The sequence below is a fragment of the Kogia breviceps genome, chromosome 10, assembly GCF_026419965.1.
Source record: "Kogia breviceps isolate mKogBre1 chromosome 10, mKogBre1 haplotype 1, whole genome shotgun sequence".
NCBI classification, from domain to species: Eukaryota; Metazoa; Chordata; class Mammalia; order Artiodactyla; family Physeteridae; genus Kogia; species Kogia breviceps.
The window spans coordinates 79883142-79900228 of record NC_081319.1 but is presented as its reverse complement, the minus strand read 5'-3'; the positions used below and the strand labels follow the sequence as shown (position 1 = coordinate 79900228).

At 36.0% G+C, this 17087-nt stretch overlaps 1 protein-coding gene across 3 annotated transcripts in view; it reads right to left on the bottom strand.

Moving 5' to 3' along the window:
- The window catches only part of CD2AP (CD2 associated protein), a 108866-nt gene that overhangs the window by 65870 nt on the left and 25909 nt on the right, over positions 1-17087 (bottom strand). For 2 of the 3 annotated variants that reach the window (XM_067006370.1, XM_067006369.1), the window contains exons 2-3: positions 15649-15720; positions 11490-11650 (exon numbers count right to left, since the gene is read on the bottom strand). In XM_067006370.1, the coding sequence (XP_066862471.1) occupies positions 11490-11650; positions 15649-15720 (233 nt within the window). The remainder of the gene's footprint in view (positions 1-11489; positions 11651-15648; positions 15721-17087) is intronic. The other variant, XM_059076544.2, reaches the window with a different exon arrangement.

The window sequence follows — 17087 nt, the reverse complement described above, 5'->3', positions numbered from 1 at the left end:
TCAATTTGCTATTAATACATGACACACCACATGAAAACCTCATGGTTTTTAGACTGCACTAAATATGTTTCAATCTAATGAAAATATGAAATCTATGTAAAAACTGGTAGTTACAACCTCAACATGCCAAGGAGTATTCATTTTGGATTCTCCTGAATATCTCATGAGCCACCTACATTTTATTTATTTATTTATTTTTAACATCTTTATTGGAGTATAATTGCTTTACAATGTTGTGTTAGTTTCTGCCGTATGGCAAAGTGAATCAGCTATATGTACACATATATCCCCAAATCCCTTCCCTCTTGTGTCTCCCACCCTCCCTATCCTACCCCTCTAAGTGGTCACAAAGCATGGAGCTGATCTCCCTGTGCTATGTGGCTGCTTTCCACTAGCTGTCTATTTTTTTTTTTTTTAGATTCCATATATATGTGTTAGCATACAGTATTTGTTTTTCTCTTTCTGACTTACTTCACTCTGATGACAGACTCTAGGTCTATCCACCTCACTACAAATGACTCAATTCCGTTTCTTTTTATGGCTGAGTAATATTCCATTGTATATATGTGTCACATCTTTATCCATTCATCTGTCGATGGACACTTAGGTTGCTTCCATGTCCTGGCTATTGTAAATAGAGCTGCAATGAACATTGTGGTACTTGACTCTTTTTGAATTACGGTTTTCTCAGGGTATATGCCCTCTTGCACTGTTGGTGGGAATGTAAAGTGATACAGCCACCATGCACAACAGTATGGAGGTTCCTTAAAAAACTAAAAATAGAACTACCATACGGCCCAGCAATCCCACTATTGGGCTACCTACATTTTAAAAAGATAAAACAAAAACTAAAAAAGCTGAAAGCTATTGTTGGTACAGGAGACCAAGAACTTGGCTTGATATTCAAATCTTATTCCTCTAGGAAAAGAATTCCAATCTGCCCAAATGTGAGATAGCAGACAGGTTCAGGAGACTAGATGACCTGGATATAAATCTTGGTTCTATCCTGTTCGCTAGCTAAATAACTAGATATTTGTGTTATTTTTTAAGAAAAATTAACCACCTAAACAAGTATGATACAGTAAGACAATGACAATGTCTCCTGCTTCTAAAAATATTAATTTACAACATATTGCTCAAGATCTAGAAACATTTTGAGGACCTTCAATACTCACTGAGACAAAATCAAATCCATGAATATTAGGTATAATAAATCTTCTGAGGACAAGAAACACAAAAAGGGAAGGAAAACAAAATAAAAATATTTACAGTCTACACTGAATAGGGAAAACTCAGGTTTACAGCCTTCCAAATACATAGTGCCAACTAAGATGTTATCAAAAGTATCAAGCGACTTTCAGCTCTAAGCAAAATTACAAATAAGGTAAAGTCTGCTTTAGGCTCCACCCCCTCCGCCTCTGGAACCTCTCCCTGCTACAATCTACTGCCACCAGATACACACACACGCACACGCACACACAGACACAGACACACAGACACACACGAACTCCCTCTCTTTCTCTTTCTGTCTCTCTGTCTCTCTCTCTCTCTGTCTCATCAACCTATTCTCTTCCCTCGTTCCTGAATACATAGTACCTCCAAATTACTCTTTGGCTATCATCTTAAATAGCAATTATATTGAGTACCTATAAAGTGTTAGTAAGGCTTCCAGTGTTTCTTCCTTCTTCTGCCCTTTGTTTCCTTTTACCAAATCAGCCAGTAAATAAAATACATATTAACATTATAGCATCTCTTTCCTACAAACTTTGCTTCCTTTACTGACTTTGAAAGTGACTCCAGGAGATGCAGTAAAAGAGGTGTCTTCACTTGAGAAAGTATCATGTATTGAGAAAGCAAACTCAAAAAAACTAAATCTCATTCTACAAATGAGGGAAGCCTCCTACACATCAGGTAATGTCAATGCAAAATTGGCCAAGAAAATAATACAATGTGGATAATCTCCATATAGATAGGAATGTACTATATTGATTTGCTTGGTTTCACAAGGATAAGAAAGTAGGATAAGGAGTATGAAGTAGCAAATTAAAGGAAAAGACGAGAAATATAAGCAAATGAGGGGTAGCTTTAAAAAGGTTGGAGAAGATATAGTTACTCTCCATCTACTAAGGTAATCAAATATACTTAATTCTGATTACACTAACCAAAAACAGATAAAAGATTAATAAACAAGATTCACAAACCACTCCTTCATGCTGAAATATATCTATTTTACAATTTGGTTATCTGATCATGGCCAGTACATAACCATGATCTGAAAATAGAATGCAATTACTCTCTACAACATAGAAGCAAAGGTCACAAAGAATAATAAAAACCAGATTAGATGGCAAGAGCTTCCTTTTACTTCTCAAATGGAATAGACAGATATCTTAATCACCAAATCCCTAAAGAGAGGTACAGTCCTGCTTATGCTAGTTAAAATCTGAGGAATACAGTAGTCCCTCCTTATCCACAGGGTCCCAAGACCCCCAGTGGATGCCTGGAAATGCAGACAGTACTGAGTCTTACATATACTATGGTTTTTCCTATATACACATACCTAAGATAAAGTTTAATTTATAAATTAGACACAGTAAGAGATTAACAACTGATAATAAAATAGAACAATTATAACAATATACTCTAATAAAAGTTATGTGAATGTCATTTCCGTCTCTCTTTCGAAACATCTTACAAATATAATGCTTTTTCCATCTTAACTAAGCATCTATCACACACTGTGACTATAACTTTTCCAGTTTGAGGTGAGACAGCAAAACTAGTATGAATTCCTTTTTTCTTCTTCACAATTTCACAGATAGAAGATTCATTCTTACCATAGATCTTAGCAACCTCAGCACATGATTTTTTTTTTCTTCCCTTATTAAGCTTTCATCTTTTCACTTAAAGGAAGCACTTTACGGCTTCCGTTCACATATCTGAAAGGTCAGCATCACTACTCTTATGCTTTGGGGCCATTATTAAGTAAAATAAGGGTTACCTGAATGTAAGCACTGCAATACTGTGACAGTTGATCTGATAATCAAGAGGGCTACTACTAAGTGATGGGTAGGATATGCTGGACAAAGGGATGATTCACATCCTAGGCAGAAGGGCACACAATTTAAAACTTATGAATTGTTTATTTCCGGAATTTTCTGTTTTAATATTTTTGGGCCACAGTTGACTGTGGGTAACTGAGGCTTTGGAAAGCAAAACCATAGATGGCGGGGGGCGGGGTGCTACACTTATTTTTAATTTAACATTCAGGATTTCCAGAAGTGTTATATAAAACTAGTGCTTCCACTTTACAGAAGCATAAATCAGAAGATATGGAAGAGTGATATTACTAAAGAAAAGAAAAATAAGCAGGATTAAAAATTTATTTGATACATGTCCACTGTTTTAGCTTTGACTGAGTCAATATTAGACCCACAATTGAAAAATTAGGTTTCCAACATAACAAAGTGGTTTACCTCGTTCCTAAAATTTTCATTTTGTTTTTCGGAATATAAGTGATAGTATATAAGGTATGATCCAGAGGAACTACCTTGAGTCATTAGATTTTCATTTTTATTACAATTAAATTAAATAGATATCCACAAAAACCCCTTAAGTCTAAAGAAAAATGACCAACAGGAGAAAATCTACATAATATGAAATCAATATGTACCTTCTGAGTGCCAACACATCAAAATTAGCAAGGAAAACAATGACAGATATACCAGGGCTATTTTGCAAGTTTCTCAACTTAATTCTCTCCCTCAAATACGCTATTCTCCACATAATTGCTGTCTCTCTAATTTTAACAAAGGGCCTCCCTATTTCAGCAGCCCCCCCCCAATTTGGAAAAGGCAAAAATAGAAAAGGAGGGGGGGAGTTATGCACATTCATTGTCAATGGCATCCTACTCCTTTCCTTTTTCTGTCACAAGAATGTTAATGAGAGCCAAGTGAAGTAGAGTGGGGAAAACACTAAATAAAGAACCCTTCTCTTAACCATATTCTTTCAGACACACTACACTTACTGAAGTGGACTGAAAATGCCCCCAAAGTTTATGATGGTCATACTTTTCATACTAGTTTTGGTAATTCAAGAATGTTATTTGAGCTTTCAGCCCTAGGATGAAAGAGTTTTAGGATAAGAACTGCAGGGAATGAGGGCTAGAGTATCTATGACTCAAAAGACATCAGGCCTACATGGAGACCCTTCTCTCAAAGCTGCTAGACTCCATGAGGTCACAGATGACACTAACAAGTAGGTAATGAGTACTGATCCACAAAGCAAAACCAGGAGATATCCCAGAAGTCTAGTTTCTGACACTCAAGCTCTCCCGGTTTAAATTATTTCTACAACATAAAATATCTTAGCAGGAAGAAATTTATTAACTCTTTAAGGGCAAAAATTAAAATTTAACTTTCCAGTTAAGTCCAAGGTAAACATTAACATGATGTATAATAATAATGCCTCTAATTTAAATTTGTGGTATGAAAAACAGGATGTAAAGGGAGGAGGGGGTACAAATAATTCACTTTAAAACATTTTCTATAGAAAAGTCTTTAAAATATCTACCAAATCACTAAAAGTGGAAGGCAGTTAGGAAAGAGTTATAGGAAAGAAATGTACTTTTCACAATAGATACTTTATATACTGTTGGAATTTTGTTTCAACCTGTATTACTTCACTGATTTTTTTTTTTTAATGAAGAATTTGATGCACCCACAAATTGTCCTAGGGCATTTAGAGAAAGGTGTTAGTTGTGTGAGTACACACTAAATCTAAATCCTTACATGTCTTTTCTAGAATTACCTGTATTGAACTATTTCTCTAACTCAATCAATATAGTCTACATGGGATTCAAAATATTATCAAAAATAACCCAAACCTCAGAATGAATTGCTGTTAATCAGTGTCTACAATTAATGTCTGACAGTATGTAACAAAAAAGGTACTAAGATGTATCACAAATAACTATAGACAACTTTGACGTTTCATATATTGTTTTTGTTGTAATTCCCAATAAGTTATCTTCCGTTTAGTATTCTGATATCAACAAGAGTTGTTTCTCCTCTAATGTGTTTCCAATTAATGAAAGTAAATCAAGCACCAAACATTCTTCTGATATAAAGCTAGCTTCCTGAACTGTTCTACTAGAGTCACCAATACATCTCCTAATACTTGAAAACATCACTGAGGTTTACCTAAGCAAACTAACAGTTTTCATAAAGTAAGGAATTTTTAAAAATAAAGGTCACATAAAATCAAATTGTCATTTCCTTCATTCAAATAATAGTCTTTCTATGGAGATAGTGGAATAAGATTTTAAAACTAATCAGAATGTGATATTTAAAAAACAAGCAAAAAAGAATCACTGAGACCCTTCCAAAGTAGCCATCTCATCATCATCTTATTCCCCATATTACTACTTAAGTTTTCTTTAAAAGTACTTTTTAAAAAGATGTTAAATAAATTTAAAGATTTAATGTCTACTTAACCATTTAACCTATGAAATCTAGAAATAAAATGAAAACATTTTTGAATGCAAGATAAGTTGTCAAACTGTATAATATTTAAGAAAAAAGAAGGTGCAATGATTTAAACCTTTTTTTTCTAAACGAGTAAAAAAATTGCCAGAAATGTAAGTCAAAAACAACCAAATGATTTTTATTCACTTATCAGATTAAGTGTGAATAACTTGTTTCCTTGTTCCTTATTATATCAAAAAGCCTAAAACACATTATCAAGCTCTGAGAACTCTTCAAAAGGGACCAAAATTCCACTTTATATTTAAAAATATAAGGAACAGCAATTCACTTACCAGCACCTGAGACATCTTCTGTAAACATACTTATTTTTTAAAGCACTAAAGTAAAAACACTGTAACAATAACAGATCATATAATAACCTGTAGCACCTCCAGAATCAGTTTAAAACTCATAAAAAAGCTGCTTCAAAGCTCAAACATTGGGCTTCCCTGGTGGCACAGTGGTTAAGAATCTGCCTGCCAATATGGAGGACACAGGTTCGAGCCCTGGTCCAGGAAGATCCCACATGCTGCGGAATAACTAAGCCCATGCACCACAACTACTGAGCCTGTACTCTACAACCTGCAAGCCACAACTACTGAGCCCACATGCTCAGTAAATAAATAAATAAAAAATAAATAAACACAAAGCTCGAACATTAGCATCCCCTTACCACAAATACTGTCCTGCTAATAGTCTTCAAGTACAATAAAAATATTTCTTTTAATAACCTATTTTATCTGGTATTTCTCTTGCTTTCTCCATACTCCCTGTGCTTCAATAGTTGTAAAACTGTCAATGTACCTTCAATAGTTAACGTTCCTCCCATTCTCCTCCCCAAACTCCTCTGACTCACTCTCTGGTGGATCAGACTATGTCTTTTACCACATACGACACTCATCAGTGAAGATTCCACTAACATTTATTAAATGCCTACAACTAGTCAACTGCACTGTCAGCTACTTTCATGGTTATTTAATCTTCAGAAGCAAGGCATAACTTAAAAGAAAATAAAGGGTATCAAATATGTGTATTACCTTTTTACTGAACACTGAGCTATTCTTGTGTTAAAGGTAACTAATATTACATTTTTCTGAACAGCAGCTTTATAACCACAGCTTAAGAAAAAACAGCTATTCCTACACCACTTCTAAAAGGAGAAACTTCTTTACTGTGAGTTTTTAGACTGTTAAAAACGTGCATTTACGGGCTTCCCTGGTGGCGCAGTGGATAAGAACCCACCTGCCAATGCAGGGGATGTGGGTTCGAGCCCTGGTCTGGGAAGATCCCACATGCCGTGGAGCAACTAAGCCCATACACCACAAGTACTGACCCTGCTCTCTAGAGCCTGCAAGCCACAACTACTGAAGCCCACATGCCTAGAACCCATGCTCCACAACAAGAGAAGCACTGCAGTGAGAAGCCTGCGCACCGCAAGAAGAAAGCCCCTGCTCACCACAACTAGAGAAAGCCTGCGTGCAGCAATGAAGACCCAAACAGCCTAAAATAAATAAATTTATGGGCTTCCCTGGTGGCGCAGTGGTTGAGAATCCACCTGCCGATGCAGGAGACACGGGTTCGTGCCCCGGTCCGGGAAGATCCCACATGCCGCGGAGCAACTAAGCTCGTGAGCCATGGCCGCTGCGCCTGCGCATCCGGAGCCTGTGCTCCGCAACGGGAGAGGCCACGACAGTGAGAGGCCTGCATACCACAAAAAAAAAAAACAAAAAAAAAAAGTGCAATGCAATCTATTAAAATGCATCACCACCTAGATTATCTTGTGGAAAGAGGGAATAGATATACTTTTCCCTACTTCTCCCACTAAGCACTGTTTAAATTCTGGACATTATATAGATACAGAATAAGGAATAAAAAAGAAAATTTGATGGTATCAAACGAGAACATTAAAGAAAGATACTCTTTACTGGTAGTTTAAGCTGGCATATTTATTTAGTGAGAAACCTGACAGTATCTAGTACAGCTGAATATGGGCATACACAAGGATGCAGCCAATTCTCAGCTATGCACATAACCTACAAAAGTTATGTTCACTGCAGCACTGTTTTTAATAACTAAAAATTAGAAAATAGCTAAATATACCATAAAATATGGTAAAAAATAGAATGGAATACTCTATGGCTATTAAAAAAACTAACTAGTACTAAAGGAATTTCTACTATATGTGCACTGTATGTCTATTCCTAAACACCTGAAGTTTTGGAAAACACACACACACACACACACACACACACACACACACACACACAAATACCACTGATTATGTGAAAACTTCTAAATCAAATACTAAAAATACAAATAACTATGCAAAAAGTAGAATTGGGGATAGACTACTCTAAACCTATGCAACTTTGGGAACCGAACACTAAAAATGAAAATAAATGAATAAATAATAATAATTGGAATCTCAGAAGACAAGCAATAACTTAAGATTACCCAAGGAGTTCTGATGAATGGATTCCTCAGGAGTTATTTAAAATGCTTAAAAACAATAAAATAGAAATGCTGGTTTGTGGATACTAAGATAATGCAGATAGAAGCAGAGGTGAGTACCAGAAGTTAAAAGTACTATCATGCTAGGACTGTGTAACTTTGAGGAAAATATCCAGGTACAGATGATCAATTTTAAAAAAAAAAAGGTTTTAAGAGCCAAAAGAATTCCTGTCTATGCAAATAAGCAAGTAGCCAAGTTGAGCGCCTATCCCTTTCTTGCTGAAATTAAAACTCTACACTCTTTATCACAACTCACCTTGTCTAGAAAATAAACAAATACAACTTTCCCATTGTCCTGACATTTTTCCTCTATTTACCAACCACTTATGAGCTAACTAGCATTATAAAACACATTTTAGAAGAAGTGACTATGTTATGTATCCACATCATAATCTCATGTTAAGTATTTAAAAAGTTGCAATCTGACTTAGTAATTATGTAAATGTCTAAATCACACAAAACATTATTTGTTTACACACAGATAAATATATATAAAACTATGTATTAGAAGGATACATACAACTTCAGAATACAGGTGGTTGGGAGAGAGGAAAATGAGAAGGGGGTAAAACAAAGAACTCAATTTTACCTGTAATGTTCTATCTCTTCATTATAAAGTAACACTCAAGCAAAAATAACAAAATGATAACATTCTTACACTAAGTTCATGGATCCTTGTTCTACATTCTTTATAAAATATTTTCTAAATCAAATAAAGATGAACTAACATTGCAAAGGGACACTGAAAATAGACTGGTTAAGGCAATATTTGCCAATATTTGCCATTGTAAAGTTACTGTTTTTCTCTTCCATCTATTCTTTAGTCCAGCCCACACCTGAAGGATGCTTGGGGGTGGGGAAGTATCTACAAATATTACTCGGAATAATTCTGTAAGATTTATCCTTTCTCTCCCATTTATTTATTTACTCAACAATCTATTTATATCAGCATTTATTTATTTAAGCTCATGTGTATTTATTCTTCAAATACTAGGTTATTTTGTCGCTCAAACTGTTCCCGCTCTGGACACTGGAAGTTCATTCAGGTTGGCTCCTATGCTGCGGTGACATGGGCCCATCATTTTGTTTTTTTGAGCTCTTCCTTACTTCTGACACTACTAGATGCTCCAGGCTCATCTTGTGAATACCTTGTTCCCTCCATAGAATCAGCCACTCCTCCCAGGAGCCTTGTTTCCTTCCTTTTATTGGAGAATGATATTTTGAAACCAAGATCTGGGCACTGGGTATACTCACTGGTACTGGTGTGTCACTGCTTCTAGGCCCTCAGTGAAAGAACTGAGATATATATATGTGTGTGTGTGTACTAACGAAAGTATAAACACACACATATGAAATTATTTCTGTATGTATCTGTTTATATTTTAAACTAAATGAGTTCATATCGATGTCTTCAACTCTAATCCACCCTGTGGTTAATTTTAATCCCAGATTAAGTTTCCCTCCATTTCCCAGTATACTCAAACAGCATCCTCTACTAGCAGGCAGTTCATTAAACTCAAGTTCTAGTATTAGCTGTGCTGTAACAGGGAAGTAAAATATATTTTAAAATGGAGTCCCATGATAGGTCATCTCCACTACTGGGACTACATATCAGCAGAGGGACTGCATCAGCACACAATTAAGAGAACTATATTAATACTTTTACTGAACTTTTAAAATTATTTTCTTAACCACTGTTCTATTACTTCAATATATTTTCTTTGAAAATTCACCTTCCTTTAAAAAAGAGAGAGAGAGAGAGAGAGAGAGAGAGATGAGAGGCCAATGTTACGGTTTACTATATACAGACCAACAACAGACCATTTTAAAGGGAAGAAAACAGAGAAATTAAGTGATTTGCTCTACATCATTCCACCAGCGAAGGCAAAACTGAACTTGACTGTGTTTAAATGCAGTTATTCTACTCCAACTTCAATGGCATCCGCATTATACACCATTTTAGATTATAAGAAAGAAGTCAATTTATAAAATAAAAAATAAACAAGAGTTCAATTCCCTACTACAGCTTTTCTCAGTTGTTTCAAGAAGTAAAATGGAATTAGATAAAATGTAGTTAGTTCACCTTCTTTAAATCCAATTAACAGAATAAAGTATGTGTGTTCATACTTTATTTCAGTTGTGGTAAAACCACAACTGAAATAAACACAAAAGTACTGAGGGAACAAATATTTACTAAACACCCACATTGTACAGATATTCTAACAACCACTGCAAGCTGGACAACAAATGAGAGATACACTGTAGCCTTCCCAGAAGAACTCCCAGTCACAATTAATGAGAAAAGGGATGTGGCTGAGTGACAAAAACTAATATAGAAAATAAGACAATCACAAATGAAGTGTAAACACACAGATATCCTTTACTTTTTTTTTTTCTCTTCTAAACTACTGAGAACTTTATTAGTCTGTAATAGATTTAAGAATCTTGATTGTTTTCTGGCAGAGGTGACTAGAATATTTACTAAAAAAGGAATGTTTGGTGGTAGATGAAGAGTATCTGTTACTTTGAAAGATAACTGCTGCAATGTTCAAACTTAAAAATAGGATCTAAGATTCTCAAAGGGGCTTACTACAATAAGACTTGAGTAAAGAGGCAACTCTCTCAAATATCAGTTCAGATTCTGTTTTATTAGCTATCCAACACTGGCTAAAACATTTAACCTCTCAATCTACAAGTCACACCTGATTTAAAATGGGGTTATCATCTGCCCCACTTACTTCACAAGATTTGTAGGCTTAAATGAGAATGTAAGCAGCAGAACTCTTTGTAAATTATAAAGTGCTACCCAAACGATAGGTAGACAGGTAGTCGGATACACAAACACACACACACACACACGCACGCACATAGTTTTAGTATCCACCAGGACACCAAGTAACAATGACATTCATTACAGTGGTACTTGGGACTCTAGTTTTTTTAAAATTCTGCAGACTAGAAATTTATCTAAAACATTTTAGTTTAAAAAACATATATTATATACTTCTTTAAGACTGAATCCTGGGACTTCCCTGGTGGTGCAGTGGTTAAGAATCTGCCTGCCAATGCAGGGGACGTGGGTTCGAGCCCTGGTCCAGGAAGATCCCACATGCCGCGGAGCAATTAAGCCCGTGTGCCACAACTACTGAGCCTGCACTCTGGAGCCCACGAGCCACAACTACTGAGCCCACATGCTACAACTACTGAAGCCCATGCACCTAGAGCCCGTGCTCCCCAACAAGAGAAGCCATCGCAATGAGAAGCCCACGCACCGCAACAGAGTAGCCTCCACTTGCCGCAACTAGAGAAAGCTGTGCGCAGCAACGAAGACCCAACGACCCAACACAGCCATAAATAAATAAATAGATAGACAGATAGATAGATAGATAGATAAATGAATGAATGATTGAATCCTGTGAAGCAATAGCTAGGAATTTAACTGAGAATGCTTACCTTAACAAAATTATCAGGAAACATTCCTCTTCTCCCATTTAGTTCTCCTTCTAGCCATCCTTCCTCCTGTAGTTTTCTCACGTTCCTGATGATTTCCCCAACTCGAATAGTTAACTCATCATCATGTACAGCATCATAGTCATACTCCACAATATAGTCAACTAAAAAAAAAGAAACATCTGAAGCTTAATTCATGAAATACTATTAACCATGTTAATAAACTTAAAACTAAGGAAACTGTTTAGCAATGATAATTAACATTGCAAAGGTTACCATCAAAGCTTACCTCAGTTTTAAATATTTGGCTACATCAGCAAATTTCTTGACTGCCTGAGTATAATGCACAGTACCAGTTTTAAGCAGAAACCTCAACACAACGTGCAATTTACATCGTCACTTATTTTTCCAGCCAGCTAGAGATCCTTTGTGACAAACTCTAAGGTGGTTCCCATGATCCCCATCTCTTGACATTCATGTCCTTATGTAATTCTCTCTCCTTAAGTGTGGACATGACCTATGACTGACTTCTAACCAACAGAATATGACAAAGATGATGGATTTGTATGTGATTACATAAGACTGTAACATCCACCTTGCTAGGAAACTCTGTCACTTGCTGGCTCTGAAGATGCAAGATGCTTTATTGAGTTGACCTATGGAGAGGGCTGCATGCAAGCAACTGAGGAGGTCTCTGGCTGACAGCCAGCAAAAAACTGAGGCCCTCATTCCAACAGCCCACAGGGAACTGAATGACGCCAACAACCACGTGAGCTTCGAAGCAGATCCTTCCCCAGAAGAGAACCCAGCCCTGATCAATACACTGATACACTGACTGCAGCCTTGCAAAGGACTGAGCCATGCCCAGACTGGTGAATCACAAAAACTGTGAGATAATAAATGTATATTGTTTTAAGTTGCTAAGTTTGTGGCAATATTTTTCACAGAACAGTAGAAAATGAATACACCCTGAAATGAAGGCTCTTAAGGATCCATTTCAGCTCTTTTAAGTATAAGATTTTAGGTTATAGGACATCATATACACATAGCATTAACATTTTAACTAGTCATACCTCCATTCATCTTTTCTTCCTCCTATAAAAATGATAAGAAAAAAGAACACTCACACACACACACACACACACACACACTCTACAACCAAAAAAAGCAAAGAGAGTATGGGCAGGCACTGCTGGCTGCCAAACCAACAGCCATTCCCACACTGACTCCTCTTCCTTCTTCCTTTCTCACTGAACCTTGATTTTGTTCAGGTATATGGAGACCCTGTACTTTTACAAATGAGGCTTCTCTCTCAGTCTTAGGGGGTTAAATCTTAACTATTCTAGACCAGCACTTCTCAAACACTAATGTACAATCAAGTCACCCTGTTGACTTGGGAATCTTGCTTAAATGCAGACTGACTGAGTAGGTCCCAGGATACCTAATGCTGCTGGTCAAAGAGGCAAAGGTCTAAAGATAGTTGATTTATAGTTAATTCCATTCATATTCTCTCTCTCTCTCTCTCCCCCTCTGTCTCTCTCTCTCTCACACACACACACACACAGACTGGTTTTCAAGTACACATGTGATGGATCGACTGACCAATACAATGTAAGCAGGGGTTCTGGGAAGGTTTCACTTGACCTTATAAACAAAACACAAGGAAGGAATGTACTCCTGCAGACTCTGGATGTTCTTCAGTGAGAATGTAATGGACAAAACTGCTACAACCAGTTGAGACAAGAAAAACAGCAGATCTGATTAGAAGAGAAGAAAGATGAAAATGGCCTGGATCTTTGCTAGATTCATTAAACTGCTAAGTTAACCAACCCTATATCTCCAATACCTTTAGATTTCTTGTTATAGAAGTAGTTTTTTCTTAACTTTTAAATAAATTCTAGACCGGATTGTATTTGCAGCTGAAAACATCCCAACCTGAGAAGGGAACTAGTGAAAAATTTTTTAAATTTGTGAAAATGGATCCATAACTGATAAAGCCAGAAGCCCAGAGAACTTAAGGAAACTATAACTGAGACATCAAACTGCTCTCCAGAAACCCAGAAAGGCTAGAAATTCAGAAAAGGAGTGCTCATAGGAAATGCAGAACTGAAAACAGGGAAATTAATATCTGTATGGAAGAGCTGACACCCATCATCAACCACAATAACTCTGAGACAATAATGCTATATAGGCAGGTATTTTTTTCGAAGGTAAAAAACTAAAGGGTTCATCTCAGACACACACACACACACACACACACACACACACACACACACACACACACACAGCAGTTTCGGGAAACTAGTATAGCTACTACAGATGAGTGATGGTTTCTTAGAAAAATGACTACTGATTTCCAGAATTTAGAGGTCTCCAGAGCAATGGGCAGCTCCCAACCTACTAATTCTAAAATAAAACTTAAGTCCTACCCACATAAACAGAGTTCCCAACTGGCTTTTTATTTATTGTTTTTTCATAAATATGAATAGTACACAATAGTGAATCATGAAAGACCATGATAAATTGAAAAATTACTCCTGGATGAAATATACACCCACCTCTCCCCTTCCAGAATTATTCAGTCTTAAAGTTATTAGGTGTAGAAAAGCATAGTGCAGGGAGAGGAGGCCAAGGTTGGGAAGGAGTCTGAGAAGGTGTGAGAAGACAGGGACCAAAAAGAGTAAAGAAGGTATCCAAAGCTGGGGGAGGGGTGGTAGTGATGCTATCAGAGCCAAAGTAGGGTGAGAAGGGTGTCCATCTATGGAGGCTCCCTTAGTGTAGCCTATCAGAACTCTAAGGCAGGGTGAGGAAGGCATTCATGCAGAGGCAACATGATATGGTGTGCCAGCACCCAATCACAGTGGTGAGGGCATCCAAGCTGATGGGCAGCTTAATGAAAAATATCAGAGGCCAAATGGTGTTGGGGGTAGGGCCAGATTTCCATGCAGAGATGTGGGAAGGTGGAGGCAACCTAGAGTGGGGACTAACAGCCCACACAGGAGAAGAGAGTGTCCATACAAGGGTGGGGTGACAGAAGAAATGGAAGACTGGTTACATCCAGGGGAATTAATCAAATAAGTAAATGTATTACGGATAATGGAAGCCAAGTTTCTCTATAAAAGGGAGTTACAAATATAAAGGGAAAAGGCTTCATCTGATCCTGTGATATTAAACGGGAATGAGAAGTATCATCATGAACTCATGGTTTTCAATACATAGACATTCACATATATATAAAACACACACACACACCACACACACAAGCTCTGTTCACTGAAAGGGCCTGAAACTGCAACATTCCAGTGGCAATGAGCAAACCTAATGCTGAGATGTTCTAAAAACCATTTTCTACTGAAAGGAACCAGGAATCCTTGGGAAGATACGTAATTCCAGGGCTAAGGCAGGAAAAGTACAAAATAAGCCTGAAACATGGTGTTGTGGCAGAAAGCAGGGAAGTTCTCAAAAAAAGATAAGGTGATGCCAAAGGACACAGAGAAGTGATATCAGAATGGCTCCTACTCATCAAATCAGGACAATCTGAGCATCAAAGTAAATAATGACTGTAATAGAATACACCCCACTGAATAAAGAAACCATAAATAAATGTTAACTTCTTAAATTTTATAGCTGAATTGTGATTAAGTAGGAGAAGATCCTGATTTGTAGAAAATACTAAAATATTCAGAAGAAAGGCATAAGTCAGGAAAAAATTCTTTGTACTATACTTTAAACATTTCTACACCTTAATGTTTAAAAATTAAAAAGGATTTAAACATACAAATTTTTATCTTCAAGAGATGTAATAAAGTTCATAAAATCAGAACAGAATGCTATGAAAGAAGAAATGAGAAAATAAAAAGCATTTGGAAATGCATCTTCCAAAATTTCTTTTTTTTTGCAGAGGTGGAGACAAATCCAAAACCCTTTACAAAAAAAGGTAAAGGAAAGAGACATAAAATAGGAAAGCAAATATGACAAGATGATCAATCCAGACAATCCATCATCCAAGTAACAGTTCTAGGGGGGGAAAAAAGAGAAAAATTGAGAATAGACAATGAAATAATACAAGAAAATATTCCAAAGCTATATGAAACATATCTTCAAATAGAAAGAGGTCTGTGAGGGTCCAGTACAATGAACAAGTAAAAAAGTAAGTACTCACATCTAGGTGAAATTTCACAACAAAGATAAACATATCCTAGAAAGCTCTCTGAGAAGAAATAAAGAGTTCCATCTACAAAAGAATGAGAATCATATTAGGAGATTTCTCATTGGCAATACCAGATTCTAGAAGAAGAAAAATAAAAAGGCAAAGCCACTTAAGTACTGAAGGAAAATGAATTCCATACTCAGTCAAATCAACAGACAAGTATAGGTTATAACATTTTCACACAGACAAGGACAAAGAAAATTAACTCCTACATATGCAATTACATGATGTTATCCAGTAAGAACCAAAACAGAGGAGGATATAAAATTCAAGAAATAGTGGAGCCAGGCTTAGAGTGAGAAAAGTTCTAAGATAGCAATTGTGCAACAAATCTAAGGAACAAACAGTCTAGATTAAGCAAGAGACAGAAAGTTCTAGGAGGTATTTGGTGGCAAAAAGAAGTGAGAGACAGACTGAAATTTTATACTATCCTGAAGAATCTGGAACTCAAAGAGACAATACAGCTAGATAAGGAGAGAAAAAACTAAAGATGATTACAAACTCCTGGAAAGGCAAAGAGCTATACAATGTTGAAAATATAATCATCATATATACACGCAAAGAGCTCTACAATGTTGAAAATATAATCATCATATATACTACTTGGCTGCACAGTAAAAAATATTTACATGGTCATAATAAAAATAATAACTAGTTTCTGTGTTAACATTGAAAATCAATCTCTAACAAAACAAAAAGACTAAATTATGGTTACAGAAGAAAATATAAATGTTAACAAGCCTTCACATTATAGTATAAAGTAAAGATTAGGGAGGTTGATAAAGAGAAGGACAGAGGTACTAATATCTTCACCATACAAAGTGCTAAGTCCAGAAATACTATCTTACTTGCTGAAAAGAAAAATAAGAGTATAACTATATACTCAGAATTTAGAAAGGTAACCAAGAGAGAAATAAAACCATATTGAGATAAATGGAAAACAGATGTGAGATTACAATAAGCTAAATCGTTACCTATCATATCAGAAAGTTAAAAAATGAAAGTATCAAATCAAAAAACAGCTATAGAAACTTGGGAAACTTGTTATTTAGAAATACAAAAGCCAAAAAAATTAAAACTGAAAGATAAGATAGTTCAAAGTTGTTTCCCTCTAAAGAATGGGAATAGAAGTAGAGAACAGTGAGGCAAGGAAATGCTGTTTTTTCATTATAAGCCTTTTAATACTTTTGTATTTTTATAGCATATGCAGATATTATTTGGATAAGATTTTATTTTTTAAAAAAGCACTAAGTATTAAAGTGGCTTGTCCAATATTATTGCAAATATGTTTATAACTCATGATTCTATGTGTTATAATTTAAAAATTTACTGAGTCAAAGATAATTTATTTCTCCTAAAGAAAACACCATATGGTAAATAAGGTTAAATTC